Source organism: Castor canadensis, chromosome 9 (assembly GCF_047511655.1).
Source record: "Castor canadensis chromosome 9, mCasCan1.hap1v2, whole genome shotgun sequence".
Taxonomy (NCBI): Eukaryota; Metazoa; Chordata; class Mammalia; order Rodentia; family Castoridae; genus Castor; species Castor canadensis.
In genome coordinates, this window is record NC_133394.1 from 124,663,373 (window position 1) to 124,680,669 (window position 17,297).

General features: G+C 42.8%; 2 protein-coding genes across 14 annotated transcripts in view; one reads left to right on the forward strand and one right to left on the reverse strand.

Moving 5' to 3' along the window:
• Rell1 (RELT like 1) overlaps positions 1–7,034 on the forward strand; it is a 90,367-nt gene extending 83,333 nt beyond the window's left edge. Inside the window, exon 8 of the mRNA XM_074042480.1 lies at positions 6,738–7,034. The gene's annotated coding sequence lies outside the window, so the exon portion shown is untranslated. The remainder of the gene's footprint in view (positions 1–6,737) is intronic.
• Positions 1–17,297, reverse strand: part of Pgcka1 (PDCD10 and GCKIII kinases associated 1) — a 77,200-nt gene that overhangs the window by 4,371 nt on the left and 55,532 nt on the right. For 6 of the 13 annotated variants that reach the window (XM_074042478.1, XM_074042474.1, XM_074042467.1 and 3 more), the window contains exon 2: positions 16,512–16,561. The exons of 1 other annotated variant lie outside the window; for it this stretch is intronic. In XM_074042478.1, coding sequence (XP_073898579.1) covers positions 16,512–16,531 — 20 coding nt within the window. In that variant the 5' untranslated portion in view covers positions 16,532–16,561. Of the gene's footprint in view, positions 1–419; positions 604–2,454; positions 2,710–2,751; positions 2,771–2,802; positions 2,823–6,240; positions 6,377–7,011; positions 7,139–16,511; positions 16,562–17,297 lie in introns of those variants that run through there. 6 more of the 13 variants (XM_074042469.1, XM_074042464.1, XM_074042466.1 and 3 more) reach the window with 6 other exon arrangements.

A 17,297-nucleotide genomic window follows, 5' to 3' on the forward strand; every position in this document is an offset into this window, starting at 1 on the left:
CTTCAAGATAAGCTAGAAGCAATAGCTAAAACCATATCCCTTTGTCTCTCCACACACACACACACACACACACAAGGAAGAGAGAGGATCTGTTGTCAGCTGTCATTGCCTTCCGTATTCTGTCTCCTTTCTTCTTTCAGTAATGAATGGATTTCCCAGAATGCTACTTCACAAATAAGGCTTTGCCCACAGGCAAAATGACTGCTGATGTTTAAGAAGTAAAGATTGACTAGTTGGTTGGTTATATGGGACTAGACTCTCTGCACTGAAAAGTAAAATCTACAAATACCCTAAAACATATACTTGTTCCAGTCCCTGAAATCTGTGAACGTCCCTTACATGGTCAAAAAATTTATAAAAAGCCTTTGCAGATGTGACCAAGCTGAGGATGTGGAGATGGGGAACTTTGCCTGGATTACCTGGGTGACCCCTATGATTGCATATGGGTGTATGAGCAGGAGCTGGAAGGAGATGGGGTCACAGACAGAAGAGGGGAAGCAATGTGACCACAAAGTCAGAGATGGCGAGACAGCCCTGGAGCCTCCAGAGGAGTGTGGCCTGGGGAATCTTCATTTCAGTCCAGTGACATCAAGACCATTGGCTCTAGAATGGTAAGAGAATAAACTTCTGCTGCTTAAAGCCCCCAAATTTGTAGTCATGTTTTCCTAGCAGCACATGAAACTAATACATCCCCAAGTAACTCAATGCTCATTCTTGAGCATTGAGTCTCTTGTCACACTCTCCTTGGGAGAACTAACAAACCTGTAAAGGCATCTTTTGGGCTATCTGCCCAGCTCTTGTTACCTTTTCTCCCCTGACCATCTTTCCATTTTCCTCCTAGCACTACTGGCCATTCTGTTATAAGTTTGTTCTGATCTATCTTTTCCACTCTGAGGTCAGCCCTATGAGGGGAGGGCCTTTCTTCCAGTCTGATTCCCAGCACCAAGGACAGCACCTAGCTCACAGTAAACAGGTAATACATATTTATAGAATGAACAGATTTTCTAAAGGCTACAGCTGAAAAGCAAGAGCAGACCTGCAAACCTTCTTTGTGTCCGTGACCAATCACAGATATAACCCAGGAGACATGAGGTGGATTCTGGGAACAGAAAACCCTGATCCTGAATCCCGCTCTGCCTCATACTCACTGGGTAGTGGTGAGTACCACTTCATCCCAACCACTCAACCACTTCACTGTCAAAAGGGATAATAATATACCCACACAATGGCATTGTTGGGGGGGGTGTTATTTAATATTCAGGAGAAGCATAATAATAAACAGAATAAGCATTAGCCTTATTTGGATACAGCATAGTAAAACAAAATTAAAGATGAAAGCCTTACACCCATGAAAGATACGATCTAATTGTCGTGACACATGTATTTAAACCACAGTGTTAACAACTGCAGGAAGCATTTGCTTTTGGAGTAAGGTATATTTCTACCAACAGTGACACCAATTGAAAGGCATAAACCCCACGTACAAAAATAATTCTGCAGACAGAGAAACCACTGGGGCTTCATGCAAAACCTTTGACGTTTAAAGTGCTTTCAAATGATCCTATTTCCAAAGCTTGGGATTTTGTTCTCAGCCTCGGGGCCCCACTTCTGTGCTCATTTTCCACTAGTAATTCATAGATCAGCTGGATAAACAGGATAGATTAAATGTACCATGTGCCCTTCTTCCCCACCCCCCGACCCCTCTCCTCCTCCTCTCCTCCCTGCTCCAGGACCAGCTCTGAATCTTCCCCCTTTCCCTGCCTGTAATACCTTTGTTGATCTTGTCCTCTGTTCTAAAAAGAAAAAACAGGCAGGAGGACAGGTAGCAAAGAAAAACTGAGAGGAAAGTGCTTAGTATTTGAGAAATGAAGAGGGCAGATTGTGGTTGTAATAATGTAACTGAAGCAATCATAAAATATTGTGGGAAAAAGTATGGTTTCAGTTTTATGATGGTGAGTTCAAGAGCTGTAGGAAGAAAGGAAGTCAGGGAAGGAGGGAGAGAGGGAAAAGGAAGGAGGAAGAAGGCACATCTTGGGCAACACCTGGCAGGATACCTTGTAACACTCTGTGTTCCCAGCTTCCCGGAGGTTGACCAAGATGGATCCTGGGGACCCCTCGCCAGGGTGGAACTAGAGAGCCTAGTCTACACCTTTGGAGAAGGCAGCTGAGGCCGCAGAGCAACCTGCACTGAAATGAAATGCCTGCTGGATTTAACAGCCCAACTACAAAACCACAACCTCCGCACTTCTTATACATTATCTGTGGCCTTCAGGTTCCCTTCCACTTCCTCCCTGGGAAAACCACAGGATCTACATTGCTTCTAGACACCATGCCATTCTAGGTTGTCTTGACAGCCTTTCCCCTTTCAGCATCAAGTTTCTGTGTTGGTTCCTCTCCCCCACCCCTCCCTTTAGGTCACACCACATGCATTTCCTACAGACCTGGTCCCCATACCTGAGGGCCATGCTTCTCTGCCTTGCCGGAGCTGGGAGCTCGATGGGGACAGCCTCTTCCTGGTTCCAGGTTCTACTCTCTCTCTCCACCCTGTGTTTTCCTTCCCCAGTGACATTCCTTCTCTCAACTGGCTCTAATGTCCAAGGCTGTGTGACTGCTGATGAACAGGGTGGGGACTAATGCAATCACTCCCAGCCTGTGCATGCCCATATCTACAATTTTTCTTCCTTATATGATGTGTCAAATCAAATTCAATCCATTTCCCTTTGCACACGTCACCCCACATCCACATCTTACTTTTAGCAAGGCCTTCTCTCTGTCCAGGTGTAAAAAGGAAGCACTCCTTACCCAGCATGATACATGGAGAGAGGAAAATAAATACTCGCTCTTTTGAAGTAAGGCTGAGTTCCCAAGGAGTCCTCTACCTGCTTTCTTCCTGACTTCCTTTTGACTACAGCTAGCTTAAAGTTGAGAATTTGGTTGTTGGTGCCTTTTATTGCTAAGCAGAATCAAAATCTACTTTCTCTTTGGGAGTGTAAAAAAGCAACAGGAAAGCAAAGGGCAAGTCCTTCGTAACCATTGTTTGGTTTACACAGGGGAAAAACAAATACCATTACGATGGCTGTGTCCACCCACTGCTGATGCCTCCTGCTCCTGCAGTCTTCTGTGGGGCTTCACCCTGTCATCTTGAAGTTAAATAGTCCTGTTTAAAGTTGGCCATGCTACTGCCCTTGCAGTGACTGGTGAAGTCTCCTTGCAGGAAAGTCCTGTTTCACAGGGGGTATGGGACGGAAGGAGGAAAGGCACTGAGAGCCAGGAGTTTTCTAAGCAGGCAGAGAATCTTAGTATTCATCAGGAAGTCAAGGGAATAGAGAGAAAGGCTCAACCCACCGGAAGGAGCTGTCTTTAAGTAGTGATCACCTTGAAGAATGACAGGGACAGGGTAAAAGGACACAGAAGCCTGGTTGCAGAGGTTCTACTGGCCAAGTCTGGAATCATTACAGCATTAGAATAAATACTGCCATAAAGGATCATAGCCCATAAAAAATCATGAATCTACACTGAGACAAATTAAAAAGGGAGGAGGGAAAGGAACACTGCCTTACAAGTAGGAAGCCAGCTAACAAATATACAAGAAGTTCGGGAGCTGGAAAAATTGCCATTTGAAAGCATTGTAACAGGCACTGATTGGAGTTGGAATCACCAGCAGAAGCCTAGACTAGTGAGTAAAAGTTGAGCACAGGACATTTAGCCTCCACTGATCTCCCCAATATATGCATAAGGGTGAAATAGTCTCTATGGTGGAGAAGCCTGGTGTACAGTACCTTTACCAAGTCACCAAAGGCAATGTAGCCAGCGTGAGGCTTAGCAATGGCATTGGATCCTGGTAGAAAACATGGAGAACCCAAATGACCATGGAAAAATAAGAGGGCAGACCCTGAATTGAAATTTGAGGGGCATTCCACAAAGCAACTGGACAGCATTCTGAAAAAATGTATTGTTACGACAAAGCAGACAGACCAAGGGGCGACTCCAGATTACAGGAGACCAAGGGGCCTCCTTGATACAAGGTTGTTGATTTCCTTGATAAAAGGTTGGTGCAAATGGTAGAAATATGAATGAAGTTTGCAGATCTGGTAATCTTTTAAAATCTATGTTAATTCCTTGATTTTGATCATTGCATTAGGGTTATATTAGAGGATGTCCTTGCTTTTAGGAAGTACGTAGTAAAGTATTTAGCAATAAAGAATCTATAACTCATTAAAGTGGTTCAGAAAAATTGTGCGTGTGTGTGTGTGAGTGTGTGCATGTGTGTGTGTGAGTGTGTAGATAGAAAAAGAGAGGTCAATTGAGCAAATGGGGAAACTTCCTAAGTAGGAATTCTGGGTAGAGGATATAAAGCAATGTTTTGGATTTTTCTTGAAACTTTTCTGTCCAGTGTGTGAGCCATTACTGGGTGAGTTCTTGACTCAAGAGGAATGAATGAAAATAGCTGGCAGTTGTATCTTCTCTTTAGAGATGAACTCAGACATGGCTAGCCCAACTTCAGAGACAGTACTGAACGTATAGATGAAAAAGGACAAGACATAAACTCAAGTCCCCCACAGTCTGTTTTGTTGGCAGAACTATTTCCCTCTTTGTGGGCAGACTTTGAAAACTCATGGGACAATTTTTTTCTGATGTGCTTACTTTTTTCCTAAAGGGGCTGAGCTTCTGTTATTTTGGAGAATTTGAAAGATGGTAGGAAGACTTAGGCACCCTCTAGTAATCAATTCTATGCATTCTTAATAGTCAATGTGCTATGCTACATGTGTTAGCATAGTGGGGGAAAACCACTATAAAGATGATAGTCCATATCATCATGGGGGCTTTATACCCCAAACTAATACTAATACTAATATGGTGTTTGGGTGCCCACAGCCAGGCATAGTTCATATCTAGGTGTCAGAAGTCCTTATCCTGGCCACTACTTCATCACCAACAGACATAGAAAAGTAATTTAATCTCTTGACTCCTCAGTTTCTTTATCTTCAAAGCAAGTGTATGCCATCAAAGCTCTCTTCCAAATCTAACAATTTGAATGGGAAAGTGGGAAGGAAGAACTTGCAGACATCACCCTCTCCTTGTTGATCTGTCTTGGTTTACATGGACCGAGAATGGCCCTGAGGCAGGTGTCAATGCTAACCTTTGCAGGTGGGGAGCTCACCCAGTGGTTTGCAAACTAGCTCATGAAGATACTGCTGTGGTCTGTGGGGGTCTCGAGTCTACTCCAAGTCATGATGCTGACCTAATGAAGAAAGCCTCAGTTCCATTCCCTACCTCTGGCCCAAGTTCTTTGTCTCAGGCCCTTGGTGTGCAGCTCTCCTTAGCTTCTTTTCTAGGGGGAACTGCTGACCAGTGTCCTAAAACCCAGAGATGGGGACAGGGGTATGTAATAGCAAAGGCCATGGGAGAGAGGAGGGTCTCAGATCAGGGAGATCCTCTGGGGATAGAGGGGGTGACATCCACTGAATCCCCTTTCTCCCCCTGGGAATGGGCTAGAAGAGATGCTGGCTACTGGAAGGTTCCCCATGGGTTCCAGAGCAGCCAGGCTTCCTGGTATACCCACATTTGAATAGGAAGCCATGTAAAAATGTTTTCAGATGCCAAAGGCATCTGAGGTGACACAGCTGGGTTTATGTAGGTGTTTCTCAGAGAAGGGCTTCCCTGGGCCTGCTGGAACCGCACTGTCTAGAGACCTGGCTATCTGGCCTCACTGAAGCTCACTTGGCAGCACCACTCACCTGAGGTGCCTATCCTGAACTCTGGGGAAACAGGAGGGTTCTCAGGATCTTTGATGTCCACATTGAATGTGGAAATACACTCTCTTTCAACCACACAACAATAATATCACTCCATTTTTCTTCCTGCAGGCCTTATCCTATATCACAATCATTTTGATGGGTCTGAAAAACATTTCCTGTGTCTATACGTTCTATTCAAGATCTGGCACCATTTTTTTTTCATTTTCTGATGTAGTAATTAGTTTACTCTCCTGAAGACAGATGTTTGGTGAGTGACTGACAGTAATTATGCAGTATCTTCAATGAATCTACAACTAGGCACCAAGCTCCTGGTATGTCCCACGTACTGTGCTAGGTTCTGGGACAATGGTATTCTGGTCATTCCCCAAGAAAGCTTCTAGTCTTGTGTGAGTGTGTGTGTGTGTGTGTATGAGTGTACAGGGCTAAGAAAAGGCATGGAACAGGACGGAATGTATACAAACACCAGAAAGACTCATCCCACCATACTGGAAGTCCAGCACAGCAGTAAGCGTGCGATCTGAGGTCAGACTTGAGTTGCAGTCACAGCTGTCTCACTTATGAGCCTTGTGACTTCTAGGCAACTTTCTTTCTTCACATCTGAGCTTTGGCTGTCTAATCTGAAAAACAGGACGATAACAGCTCTTGCTTATCTGGATAACTGTGAAAACTCAATGAGAAGAAATTACGCAAAGCATTTACTCTGTCACCGGGCACATTGCCAGTACTTAAGAATAAATACTGTAGTTAGCAGTGAATGTTTACCATGAACCGAGGGCTGTTTCAGGGACTTTCTTGTTTTAATTCACTTCAACCTTAAGCAACCTTTTAAAGTGGGAACGATAGATAAGGAGATGGACACAAAGTTTCTGTAATTTGCAACATTACAAAAGTCAGATAATGGAATAGTTTAACTATTATTAACCTTGCAGGTATTGTTTAAATTATTATGACTACTTCCTTTTTTTTTTTTTTTTTTAGTCTACTGGACTACACCACAAGAAGCAGCATGTGCCCTGGGAACTTCTGCAAAAGCAAACTGGTTTTTATCTTCACTTGGGCAGACAGAATTTTATGGATGTAGTTTCATCATCTTACCACCAGATGGCAGGATATAATGATTATTTTAATCTAATGTCAAGGGAGGGACAGCATAAGAAAGGCCTCAGAAACCCAAGAATTATGGTAGGTACTCTGCCATGTGGTAAAGTTAGGAAGCAGGTGACGTGTAAATATTTCAGGCAGTTACTGTCACCTTTAAGTCCTGATGGCCATGGCACCACCATCTGCTAGATGGTAACAAGGTCTCCTGCAGCATTGACATGGCGTGAGGTTTACTCTGTAGTTTGTGGTTTGGTTTACTCTGTGTGTGGACCTGTCCACCAGGCTGTACCTCTCCTGTGGTTGGCCTGTGCTTCTCCCAGGCCACTTGGTCTGCCTCTGATGTGAGCTGAGCGTAGAACCCCAGCTTCTAGATGAGGGTATGTGGCCATGAACTGGAGGACGGAAACCTGTCACACAATAAACACAGCCCAATTTGAAGTGTTTACGGAAGATACACTGTTTGTACTTTAATTCAGAATATTGTGTGTGAGAAGGCGAAACATGTACACAAACAACTAGTGAGAAATATAAGACACACAGAAACATCCTGTTTGGCTAGCAGCTCATGGTCAGCCTCCTGGACACTCACCCGCCTCCTAGACTATTGTGCCTTTGGGGGACTATTTTAGAGAAATGTCTTAGAAGCTCTGCTCCTGTTCTCTGGACAGTAAACTCCTGGGGGTAGGCTCCTGCCTGGAGTGCATGAGATGCTATTTGTTATCTAGTGAAGGCTGGAGTATACACACAGAAGAATGGGATCCTGGTAGACACACAAAAGAGTTGAGGACAAGGAAGCTGGCTGGAGCCTGAGAACTTGAATTTCTGACATGCTCCCATGTGATGTGGGGGCTGCTGTCTAGTGGTCACACCTTGAGGACCTCTGCTTTGCTGCTTTGAAGGAACAAAGGCAATTCAGAATCCTTGCTTTGCTATGTTCTGGTTGGTTTATATGAGGTTTTTTTTTTTTTTTTTTTTTTTTGAGGGGAAGATCAACATTCTAACGACCCTGTGGCTTGGTGTGTCCCTGGCAAACAGTTAGGTCACTACCATTAGTACTGGATCCTTTTAGTGACAAATGACTTGGCCAAATAAAGTTTTCCAACATGATCATTTGGTTTGAGTATCATTTTGATCAGAAACCTGTCATCACTGTTCCCAATCCCAATCCATGTGGCACAATTTCTAATTGTCTCAAGGGCCTAAAAATGTTGTCTCTTTTCCAGATTTTTTGGGTAACATTTCCTAATTTACATCTTGCTTTTATCCTTGCCTGTGGCGGTACAGTAGTGCGAAGTTGGAATAAACTAAGGGTCTAAAAATGGGAGTCATTTGAATAACCAAATATTTAAGAATTGAGGAATGACTGGAATAGACCTGAGACACAGCTGTCACTGTCTGTGTGCTTTCAGAGCAGCATCTTACCTTCCCCAGCTCAGTTGTTTCTCAAGGCATCATACTGCTTAGGCTCCCTTGCCTCTGGATCTGGTCGGGTCACATCGATGGAAGGTGTGGTAAAAATTGGAGTGGGGAGAGCGAAGAAGCCAGGGGGTTCTTCCCTTCCTTTCTCTCTGCCCTAGATGGTATCCTGTCCATCCTAGCAGTGAATCTACCTACTCCACAGCTCTAGCTGCCCAACAGCTCCTCTCTCCACACACCTGTTTGTCAACCCTCCCACAAAGTGCCAGCTCCAGCTCCAGTGTTTGGTCTTATCTCTCAATTTAGGGTGGTATCCTAGTCTGTTCTCTCCTTCTGTAACAGAATGCCACAGACTAGGTAATTTATAAAGAAAACAAATTTCTTTCTCACTTTTCTGGTGTCTGGGAAATCCAAGATCTAATGGCCACATCTGATGAGGATCTTCTTGCTATATCATAACACTGTGGAAGGAATTTCCTGGTGTATATGTTAGAGAGAAAGTGAGTGTGCATGAGAGAGTGAGTGCAAGTAAGAGAGGGAGGGGCTGGAACTCATCCTTTTACTAGGAATCCACTCCTGTGATAGCCACATTCATCCATTCATGAGGACAGAGCCCTCAATCTAAATACCTCCTCATCTGTCCCCTTTCCCAGCACTGTTGCACTGGAGATTGAAGTGCAACATGAGTTTGGGAGGGGACAGACATTCAAACCACAGCAGGTGGAAACACCTCTGCTTTGACAATCTGTGTTGCTTCATCATCTCATTTGGTTTCTTAGCTCTTCCAATACCCACATAGCCAAATGACCATATACAATTTCATCTGTTTCAAAGGTGGGGTTCCTGATCCCAGGTGGACCTTGCCTAACACACACAATATTCTAGCCAAAGGCAGTCTTGGCTAAATGACTACTTAACATACAGTAATAGTCTTGGATTCTGCAAAACCTGGCTTCACGTAATGTGCACGCTGCACTTGCTGCATGTCTCACACTGGGAGGTTATGGGGGAGGGTGCCATGAGTGGCTGGACTTTACATCCTTATCTCCATCAATATCTCTCCCTTTTCTCACCCCCAAATCGGTCTGTTCTTCATGCAATGCCACTCCAGGATGAGTCTCCGCTTACCTTCCAAGGTGCTAAGCCCCTTTTAGTAGATCTCTAAAATTGCTACTAGAGAGAGCATAAGGAACATAAGGACTCTCACACCATCTTCCTTAATCTTGTAAAATATTCAATCATCAGAGGGTGGGAGTGATGGCTAGCACATAAATTTAGGTGTCCTTTATGTCTGCAAAAAATGTGTGCTCCTTAGTATTGGTGTAGGTGTCAGGCCCTATTAATTCATTCATAATTGTCGATATGGTGGGAGGAAGTTGGTTTTTAATATGCCTCTAAATGTCTCAGTGAGGTTCCAATTCAACAGCTTAAGAAAAATATCTAAAACTCTCGGGGTTGGTAATCCAGATGTCCCCATAGGCTTGTCAATGTGATTTTGATGTTACAGTTGGGGGAATGGTTGCAGAACCCCAGGTATCAAAATCTTCAAGTTCCTTAGATAAAATGGTGTAGTTTTCATATAACCTACTCACACCCTCCAGTACACTTTATTTCTTGGCATTGGGAATAGCTCCATATAATTGAGTATAGCACCATATAATCTCTAGATTACTTATAACACCTAACACAATGGAAATGCTGGGTAAATAGCTGTTGCACTGCAGTGTTTAGGGAATAATGACAAAGAAAAAAGACTTCACATGTTCAGTACAGACACAACCATCAAAGGCTTAACTACACAGTACATGCCAACAACAATGTAACATTCTTTTTCCAATACTTTACAACAGTGGGTGGTAGAAGATTCCAAGGATCAAGTGTGCAGATTGAAGAAATTATGCAAATTGTTACAGATAGCTCTGAAGAGAAAGTAGCTGAGATTACACAGAGAGAGAACTCAATTAATTATAATTTCATATACATTTAGAGATTTTCATCAGAGATATGCAATTACATGTTTCCCCAAAATTCTGCTACTTGGGTAGAATCCTGTTCATGAAGAACCAATAGACCATTTGGACTAAGTGTGGTGTTCAGGAAGAATCCCTGAAGCACCAATGCAGACCAACCTGAAGGAAGAGCCAGGTAGGACCTCTGGGATGGCCTTTCATTACTGAAAATGGACATGTACTTTGGAGGGTTCTCAGGTAATGCTAGCATAGTTTACTTGAAAAGATAATTTTTAAAATCTCAAATGAGGATGTCTTTCACATGTCAACACATGAGGTCTGTGTCTTTTTCATGCAGGATTCAGTGGCCCCTCTTCTGTCATGATCTTGACCCCTACTGTAAGTGCATCATCTGACAAAATTTGTGCTTGCTGAACACACAGGGCAGGTCACAGCAGGATATGAGGAGATGTCAAGAGTGACTGGGGAAGTCTCTGCTTGTTAAGCTAATTTGCCTGACTTTGGTTTAAGTTGCAATGTAAGTTCAACATCACTAATACTTGGCAGGGAATCTGCTTAGCCATACCAGAGACTGCAGAGGACCCCCTCCCCCCCCCCGCCCCGCCACCGGCATTTTCATTTTTATTAGACACGTCACCAGAAGGAGTGGTGAAACACATAAAATCATGTAGGGTTTTGTGGTATAACAAGAAATATATTCAATTTTTGTCCCTGGTTCTTGGAACAGGGTTTCCTGAGTCATAAGAGTATCTTTGACAATTCATAATGAACTCCTTTGATCATTACACTTGAATTTATGCTAATGAGTGATTTAGGGTGGCCTTCCAGCTAGCCTAATCATGGGGCCAGACACCAGGAAGACCAAGTAGAGTCCTTGGTTGGAACTTTCAGTGCCACCCACTGACCTCTGGGAAATGTGTGTGTGGGGGGGTGGGGGTGCTGGAGGGCAGAGATTAAGTCTATGAAAACCTTTGGATAATCATATTTACTAAGCTTCCAGGTTGGTAAATGTACCCATGTGCCAGCAGGGTGATGCACCCCAATTCCACAGGACAAAAGCTCTTAGGACCTTATAGACCTTGTCCTATGTACCTGATCACCTGGCTGTTCATCTGTGTCCTTTATTTTATCCCTTGTAATAAATCAGCAAACATAAAGAATTGCTTTGAGTTCTGTGAGACATTCTAGCAAATTATGGACCCTAAGGAGAGGATTTTGGGAATCCTGAAGTCCCAGAGGCCCAGACTTGCAATTGGCATTGAAGTGGAGGCAGTCTTGTAGGACAGAAGCCCTTAACTTGTGTCATCTCATGCAAACTCCAGGTTATCAAATTAGGAAATGAGTGACAATGTAGTACATCCAGCTGGGGTCCAGAGTTGGAGAACTGCTTGATGTACAACCCACTCCATTTACTCTAGATGTGGGGGTGTTCTGTGTGACAGTGTGGAGAGAAAAACAGTGTTTTTTCCTTAGTGAGGTTCAGAAGAAGAACTTTAAAAATCTAACACAGAGAAAATAGTCTAGGTTATGAACAATGGTGTGGGCTCTGGAGTGATTTAATAGAACTGGAGTGACCTTGAATAAGCCATGAAGTTTCTCTGAATCTCAGAGAAATAGTAATATCTAACCTCACAGGTTGTTCTGAGGATCACACCAATTAAACACACTCTTGATAAAGGCGGCTGCTCACATGTTCACAGTCTTTGTGAGAATATCCTTAACCATGGATGCTAGTCACTTTTAGACACTAGAATAGAAATAGACAATGTTCTGATTGAATTCCCCGCCCCCCGGAACCACATGGGAGGTGGGTGTGTCTCTGGCACAGGGTATATCTAATTTTGATAAGCAGATTTCTCTGGGAGATGCACCAGAAGAATCCTGAAGCATTTGGGAAAAGTCAAGTTCTGAAAATGATGAGGACATTTTAGAGGAGGCCATCTGGAGAGAAGCTGACATAATGGTCTTATAAGGATACAATGATAGTTTTAAAAGCAAGCACAGCCAAGGACCATGTGCTCAGAATAAACCAGTTAAGGGCAATTCCTGAAACCCTACAATGACTGATATGTGTCACCTCAAATTCACATGTTGAAGCCCTAACCCCAATGTAACTGCATTTGGAACTAAAGCTTTTAAGAAGTAATTCAGGTTAAATGAGGTCATAAGAACAGCATCTTAATCTGATAGGATTGGTGGCCCTATGTGAAGAGGAAGAGAAGTTGGGTGTGGTGGCACATGCCTATAATCCTAGCTACTCGGGAGACAGAGGAGACAGAGGTAGGTTCACTGTCAGAGGTCAGCCTTGGGCAAAAGAAAAAGACAATAACTGAACAATAAACTAAAGCAAAAAAGGCTGAGGTGTGGCTCATGTGGTAGGTTGCTTATTTAAGTTTCAAGGCCAGAGTTCAAACCCTAGTACTGACAAACTAAAAAGGGGAGAGAGAGAGAGAGAGAGAGAGAGAGAGAGAGAGAGAGAAGTGAGGAGGGAGGGGAAGGCTATGTGAAAGGTGCTTGTCTGCAAGCAGGAAGAGAGCCCTTTCCAGGAACTCTGGTCAGCACCTTGATCTTGGACTTCCCAGCTGCCAGACTGTGGAAGAATCAGTTTCTGTTGATTAAGCCACCCAGTCTATGGTATTTTGTTGTGTCAGCCTGGGGTGACTAATACAGAGTCCAAACCACAAAGATTCTTAGAGGCACCACACCTAACCACCTATTTTTATAAAGGTGCTTCTGGACTCAAGGCTAGAAGAGTGAACTGAAAAGAAGAGAAGAAAAAATTTTTATATTGTACCTGTAACACTATTGGATGTGTGCAGAGTTGGACCCAATGTTTCTAACATCTAGCAAAAACAGTGCTTGCATTGAAAACACTGAGCATGGTCAGAGACCTAGGCATTTTTTGGGGACCAGGTACTCTGCTGATCACTAGGTCACAAAGAGGTAGAAGTCCTTTGCTCTCTATTAAAGGACTCATCACCTATTCAAGCAGTAAGCATTTCCTGAGCACCTATTATGTGCCAAGTACTGGGCTGGATTCCAGTGATCTAGGAAGAGTTTATAGTCCAGCAAGGGAGACAAGTATAAAAACAGATCAATATCGTGTTGTAAGTGCCCAACTGAAATACGTTATATAAGAGGCCACATAGGCAGGGAGCTCCTTAGTAAATTTAGGATGATTAGAGAGGTCTATTGAATGTCAGAAGTCAATGGTGCTGGTGGATTTCTAGAGTGCATTCTGGGGTGGGTTCAATGCTAAGGAAGCAATGCGAGTGTCTGTCTTAAACCCATCCCTTCTTTCCATGTGCACTGCCATCGCCCCAACCGAAGACACCATCATCTCTTTCTTACCTGGATTACTGTAGTATCCCCCACTGTCACCTCATCCCCTCATGTCTCCTCCCAATACATTTGACACACAGGAGTCATAAGATCTTTTCAGACCTCAAATCTGAATCATTACCACTCCCCCTCCCTAAAACTTTTCAGAGGCATCCAAAGCCCTCAGGATATTTAATACCATATATATGTTATTACATAGAGCCTCTCCCATATCAGGTATTAATCTACATGCCTTAGATGTGTAGTCAATCCTCATTATTTGTGGATTCCATATTCGTGAATTCACCTACTTGCTAAAATTTATTCATAACCCTCAAATGAATACTCACAGTGCTTGTGTGGTTATTCATAGACATGGGCAGAGTGGCAAACAACGAAGGAATCTGACATGCATGTTTCCAGCTGAGCTCAAACAAGATGACTCTCTTCCTCCTTGTTTCAACTCTGACATGGTCTTCTCTCTGGTCCATTTTGTGGCACTGTTTTTTATGTTTGTGCCTTTTTTATTGTTGTTGTTTTGTCTTACTGCTTAACAAGTCCCCACACTTTGGGCTGAAATTCTGTCTAGAGGTCCTAGCATAAGGCTGTGATGTGACTCACAGAGAAAATGTGAGTGTCAGATAAGTTATGACAGGAATGAGTTAGAGTGTTACTAGTCTCAAATTCATTTAATAGTGAACTAACAACATGTTTTAAAATAAGATGCAGAATCTCACATTAAAAAGGTTATGTATATTGATCTGTTGGTGAAAATGTTGTAATGAGAGGTTCACCAGAATTGACGCCAGTATTTCCCCTGGAAGAAGTAGTTCCTTACTCACTAACACATCATTTCAGACAACTTATAAAACTCAAGTATAATGAATTATGAGTATTGACTGTTGTAACTCACTTAAAATTAGTAAGAACCTAATAAATTAAAGAACAAAACCTTCTCTATAACACACATAACCTTCCAGCACATCATCTCTTTTTTCTTTTCCTGGCCACGCTTAGTCTTGTTTCAAGTCTTTACATTTAACTTTCTTTCTTGACCATGGACTTGGTCATTGGCTATTTCCTTTGCCTTCACTTCACCTCCCACTTTAGGACCCTATTACTATACCCCCATGTTTACCTTTCACCTTGCTTTCTTAGCATAACTTAAATAATTAATTATTGTTCAATAGGAATCCTGGAGCTGAAAATCATGAGGTTAGAGAGAAACAAGCAAAAAAAGATCCAGTGACCTGGCATCCTCAATCACGAGAAATTTGGGGTGCTAAGAGATATCCTGACTTCAGTACTTAGATTTACAGTTAATGACACAGTCCAGGATGTAGCTGTGGAAGGAGATTGAAATGTAGCTGAAATGAGGATGACCAGAATGCAGAAAATTTAGCTGGCTTTGAGGTACTGAATGGTACAGAGTGGCTGGGAAGTCTCCAAACTACAGCAACAAGTCTTGGAAATGTCAGAATATGCAGACGATAGGAACCCCAAAGGCTCTGCATGAAGAGGGCAGCTTGATCATCTAGAATTTGCAAAGGGGAACAAGGATAATGCACACACCAGATCTGTGAGACACGGCGTGGGGACAGACTGGATCAGTTGGAATAAAATATTTAGAAGATGGTGCTGAAAGTTGGGTTAAAGATGGAAATGGTGAGAGAGAGAGTTGGGGAGGAGAACCAGAGAGAAATAAGTAGAAGGAAGTTGTGTTAGTTAACTTTAGTTACTGTGACAAATTCCTGAGAGACATAGTTTATGAGGGAGAAAGATTTATTTTGGCTCACAGTTTCAGAGGTTTCAATTGGATCCATTGCTTTGGGCCTAAGGGAAGGCAGAATATCATGCTGGTGAAGTGTGTACCTCATGGTGGCCAGGAAGCAGAGAAAGAAGGAAGAGGCCAGAGAAAGATACAGTCCCCACAAACACATTCCCAGCAACCTACTTTCTCTAGCTAGGAACCAACTAAAATTTCCAGCATCTCCCACCAAATGGGGACCAAACCTTCAATGCATGAGCATTGGGGTGACATTTCATATTTGAAAGCTTATAAGCCTAGATCCTGCTTTTTTTTTTCCTTAAATTTGAACATATATTGGAGGCCTGGAGGGCTGGCCAATCACCCCCAGAACTTCTGACTGGGGGAGTCTGGGGTGGGACCTGAGAAACCACATTTTTAATTATCATATTATTGTTTTACTGGGGGTACATTGTGACCTTTACAAAAGTGCTTATAAACTTATCTTATAAAAGTGCTTATAAAAGTGCTTATAACTTATCTTAGTTAAAGTCACTCCCTCCATCATTTTCCTTCATTTCCCCTTCCCCATTCTTAGAACAGTTTCAACAGGTCTCATTTTTCCATTTTCATATATAAGAACATAGTATTTCCACCATATTTATCCTCCTACACCCTTTCCTTATATCCTCTCCACGTTTACTGGTACCAAACCCCAGACAGGACCTGTTTTACCTTCTTGTCGTCCATTTTTTTTTAAAAAGATATTTTTGTTTGTTTAAGATAGCTATAGAAGACAAATATCTATAGAGGAGAAACTGTATTTCTAACAAGTTCCCAGAGGACAGTCCTGGATGACACAGGTAGAACCACAGTTCTAGGGGCGTCGACTTCATTGGAGGAGCCCTCACCTGCCCGATGTGGGGAAGTCTTTCAGTGTGAGGAAGACTTAGTTGGACTGTGTCTCATCACTCACAATTCTAGAATTGTCTCCTCAAACAAGACAAGTGAAAAGAAAGCACAGAATTCTACTGAAATCTGAATGAACCAGAAAGAAGTAGACTTTGGCTTTAATGTTGCAGGTACTAAAAACCAGAGTGAAAAAAACATATCACTGAGTGATAGAAAATGTAATTGAAAGTGGAAAGAAAAGACTTTTCCCCCCAAAATGCAGCAGAAGAAAATAAAACAGCTTACCTGTTGGGGAGATTATCCATTAGGTTTATCTAGTCATTTAACTTCTGTTCCTGCAACAACAAAAAAGTTGAAAATTGAGGATAGCATTTGTCTCCTTTTCTCAGCTGAGCTGCATGGGGAAGGTGTTTCCTGAGGGGTGCAGGGCAGTCAAATGAGTGATGGAACTCCTGGCCTGGAACAGTGAGCCAGGCTGGCAAGGGATTTGCCACTGCTATTAGCCTGACTTGCCAGCACAGCCCCTAACACTTAGTGAAGAATTCACAATTAACTGAAAATTTGATGTTCCATTTATAAAATGAGATTGCAATACAATTGAAACAATACAGCATAAACTGGTTTATCACATGCTGGGCATGCTGGAATTATTCAAGAACCCAAAGCTATCTGCCACTGAGGCAGGCTAGGTAGGGATAGGGAACAAAGAGGCATACTGCACGGTGATGCCACCTCAGAGCTGCATTATAGCAGGACAACATGTGACATCAAACAGTAAGAAACAAGACCACCCTAAACTGGCTGGATTCAACATGGCTGACGGAGACCACCACTCACTATCATTTGCATCATTATAAAGACATCATCCTATCATTAGCCATGCAGAACTGGCTGTTTCTGCCATGCATCTGACACCATGACACATTGAAAACCACATGGGGACAGAAAAGGAGAGTAAACCCTATTCCATGAAAATCCCAACCCATTCTTGGAATTCCCTGCCTTTCCCCCTCCTTAACTCATTAATAATCTTCCCCTCAAATAAAATCTGCCCATAAGACAAGTTATCCA